Here is a 3663-nt window from a genome sequence, read left to right as displayed (position 1 = left end):
CGCAAGTTTGGGCCGGGGATGGGTCGAAAGCGGACACAAAGCGGACAAATGTCCGTTTGCTCCTGCGCGCTGGGCCGCGTTTTTTGTCCCTTTTACCCCAAACGGACGGGGGCGGAAAGGATATGGTCGCGCGGTGGAGTTGGCCTCACGGCAAGCAAATTGACCACATGTCGTAAGAGCGACTCCAACGGACCAACGTTTGATGACAATTTTGTCCGCTACTTGTCCGTTTGGGTCGGCCAGGCGGGCACGAACGTCCGCTTTCGCGTTTGGGTCGGTACGTGCGTCCAAAGCTAGCCCGATCCATTTTGACGGCGTTAGAAAAAAAGAACGCATGCATATTTTTAAAAAAACAACATTAATTAAACATTACAGTCGGCCACGAAGGCCGGCCAGAGTCCAAGCGTCCACATTAGCATTTAAGAAAAATAAAAACTACCTAAACTACGAGGAAGCGCACAACCCTAGGTGTCGTCGTCCTCCTCGGGGTCAATGAGCGTCGGCGCAGGGTCGGCCTAGGGGAACGCCGTGTTTCAGGCGGCGACGATGTAGGCCGCATGCAGTTGTTCCGGCGTGGGCAGTGCCAGCGCGGGGGGCTGTGCGGCCATCTATGCAGCCGCAGCCTGGCGCGTCTCCTCCTCAGCCTCGCGCTGCTTCTCCTCAAGGTCGTGCTCGAGCATCTCCTCGTACTTGCCGCGACGACGCTCCTCGGCCAGTCGTCGTTGGCGCCACATCTCAAGGTAGGCCGCCTCCTGCGCCAGTGTCGCCCCCATTCAAACCGATGGCGCGGACACCCACTCACACAGTACTCCCGTCCAGGAGTAGCGCTCGATCGAGGACGGCTCCGGCTCGGGCTCCTGCTCGGCCTTGACGCGGCTTTGGGGCGGGGCGGCGGGGCCACCGGCGGCACCATGTAGTCGCCGGCCACAGAGAGGGCAATGGCCTGCGCCATGGTCGTCTCGTACCGGGCCTCCTCTTTCTCCGCCGTCTCCACCCTGCACCGCTCGTCCTCCTCGCTCTCGCGGTAGATCGCCGGAGGGGCCGCCTGGTAGGCGTCCTCCGCCGCTTGGTCCTCCTTGCGGACGACGAGCAGGGGCGGCGGCAGGCTGCGGTCGACCTCGCGCACGCCGCGGCGCCTTGCCTCCTCGTGCTCGAAGGCGAACCACCGCTTCCAGTTCGGCGAGTCGATGGCGTAGGTGTCGTTGCGACGCTGCTCCGGCATCAGCATCGCCCACCGGCGCCGCACCTCCTCCGCGTGCGCCCTAGCCAACCGCGGCACCGGCGGCACTGGGATCCTCTCCGGATCCAGATGCCAGTCGTGCGCCAGGATGACGTCGGGGTACGACAGAGGCGCGCGATGCTGCCAATGCCACTCCGCCTGATGCACTGGCATGTTCACGTGCTGCCTCTGCCGGCGAGCCGGTGCTGGCGGAGGCGGGAGGAGCTCCGATGGGAAGGGGACGGCGAAAGCCTTGCCCTTGGCCTTGCTGCTGCCGGCGCCGGAGAAGAGCCCCATCTCGCTGTGGTGGTGGTGGCTAGGGTTTGCCGGCGACGGGGGAGCAGAGTTGGCTAGATGTGGACGGCGAGTTTTGATGAGGACGGCCCCGCCGCATGGTCGGCTTAAAAAGGTTTCTTTCGTCTTTTTTTCTACGATAACTTTCTATCTTTTTTAAGCCGACCGTGATGTTTTTGATGTGGATGGCCCCGCCGCACGGTCGGCTTAAGGCACGTATCTTTCTATCTTTTTTTCTACGATAACTTTTTTGTTTCTTTTTTCAATGAGAACTCCTTTTCTAATTATTGCACTTCAGAAGATTTCTTTATCGGGATCGAGTTGCCCGTTCACTCTTGGCATATATATATCTCTGTTCGTATCTCCTCCCTGATAAACGAAGCCAGTCCAGCCAGCCAGCCCTAGAATCCGCCGCCGCCGCCGCCGCCGCCGCCGCTAGACCTGATGGCGCTGCGCTCCCTCGTCAGGCAGTTGCCGGCCCTCGGTGCCAGGTCGCCGCCGGTGGCCCCCCGTATGGGGCCGGTCCACGCGCTCTCGCCGGCGGCGGGTTCTCGCCTCATGTCCCACGGTGGCACGGTAAGTAGCTCTGTTCGATTTCTCGCAATCCATGTTAGATCCGATCCCCGCTGGTGCGGTTTTGCTCTAATTTTTCTCCAGTTTCATCTAATTTACAACTTGTTAGAGAAATCAGTCACCCCAAGTTAGATCTGATCCCAGCTGGTGCGGTTTTGCGCCTTTCCCCCCTCTAGTATCATCTTTTTAGAGAAATCAATCACCCTTGTACTCCCTCCGTCCCAAAATTCTTGTCTTAGATTAGTCTAGATACGGATGTATTTAATACTAAAACATGACTTGATTCATCCGTATTTAGACAAATCTAAGACAAGAATTTTGGGACGGAGGGAGTACTACTTTTTAGTGGATGTTCGGATGGTGAGATGTTCCTTTATTAAGTCACTAGTGTTTACACTTATTTAGATTTGGCGGTAGACCAAGACAAAAAAGAATTTATTGCATCTTTCATCCGCCTTGAGAGGCATCCGTGATGTATTCACTGTATTGCAACTTCTTTATGAATTTCCAGCATTTGTAACACATGTCCTTCAAATTTTTATAGGGGGGTCAAGTGGTTTATTCTGATGATGATAAAACGCTGGCCAAACAGCGCGAGGAAATAAAGCACATGACTGCAGAGTTTGACCAGAGTATGAAGGATATATCCAAGAATTTGGATGATATGGATTTAGTTGAGAGGTAAATTCCTTAATACAGTATACAACTGAACGAGCCTTTTTACCCTACTAGTACTGTTGCTGGACGATGTTTATTGAGCAAGGCTACTCTAGTTTTTTAGACGCAAAGTAGTGCTCATATGTGTTTTTTCTAAGATAAACCTAGTTGCAGAACAATATGTAATAATACTTGTGTGTAAGTTGTGAAAAATAATAATAGGTAACTTTGTATCTTCTAACACATTGGCTCTTTGCAGGCGTTGCAAGGAGGACTTGGCAAATTTCCACAGGAGGCTGCATAACATGCAGAAGGTGGTCAATGTTGCTCTTATTGTGCTGGTGCCTATAAGTGTTCTGAAATTTTTGTCTCTGTAGTATCATCTCTCCTGGTTGGTTAAGAAATCCTAATTTATTAGTGGGGTTAGAAATCCAATCATTGTTTGTGCATGTATGCTAGGCTTAACCCACTTTCTGAGGTGAAGTATATATGTGTTTGTCTTGTTTGGAATTATATATTTATCTTAATGGACGTAGAAGCACGTGTTTGAGTATATCCATTCTTTTTTCTATCGGAGAGATAAAAGAACGCAACCAAGCCCGGAACTATGCCGTGGAAATGTCTGTGAAGAGGAGTTGCAGCGCGCAAACATACTGGAAAATCACTTGTTTGTAAAAAAAAAATGCGGGCTCCTGCATAGTTGGGGCCGAATCTGCTATATCCACCTGCCGTCGCTGCTCGAGCTGCTGCCGCGCAAGGAGGCATTGCTGCGAGAGACGCGAGCTCTGGCCGCTGGCCGTAGCCGAGGCTGGAGAGGCGATGGCGTGTGGGCGGTGGTTTCGTGGTGGTTCGGCAGCGAGTGGCGGAGCTGTGACCTCCCTGCCCATGGCAGATCTTGCACGAGAGCTCGACCGGGACAA

At 53.5% G+C, this 3663-nt stretch overlaps 1 protein-coding gene across 1 annotated transcript; it reads left to right on the top strand.

The window, feature by feature from the left end:
• The first annotated feature begins 1935 nt into the window (after positions 1–1935).
• LOC119352804 lies at positions 1936–3296 on the top strand. Its single transcript, XM_037619386.1, has 3 exons — positions 1936–2089; positions 2631–2767; positions 3003–3296. The coding sequence occupies exons 1-3, from the start codon at positions 1958–1960 to the stop codon at positions 3118–3120; spliced, it is 387 nt and encodes a 128-aa protein (XP_037475283.1). The 5' UTR covers positions 1936–1957; the 3' UTR covers positions 3121–3296.
• Positions 3297–3663: the final 367 nt, after the last annotated feature.

The sequence above is a fragment of the Triticum dicoccoides genome, chromosome 2A (genome assembly GCF_002162155.2).
Source record: "Triticum dicoccoides isolate Atlit2015 ecotype Zavitan chromosome 2A, WEW_v2.0, whole genome shotgun sequence".
Taxonomy (NCBI): Eukaryota; Viridiplantae; Streptophyta; class Magnoliopsida; order Poales; family Poaceae; genus Triticum; species Triticum dicoccoides.
The sequence above is the reverse complement of the archived record's forward strand: the minus strand, read 5'-3'. Positions and strand labels throughout refer to the sequence as shown.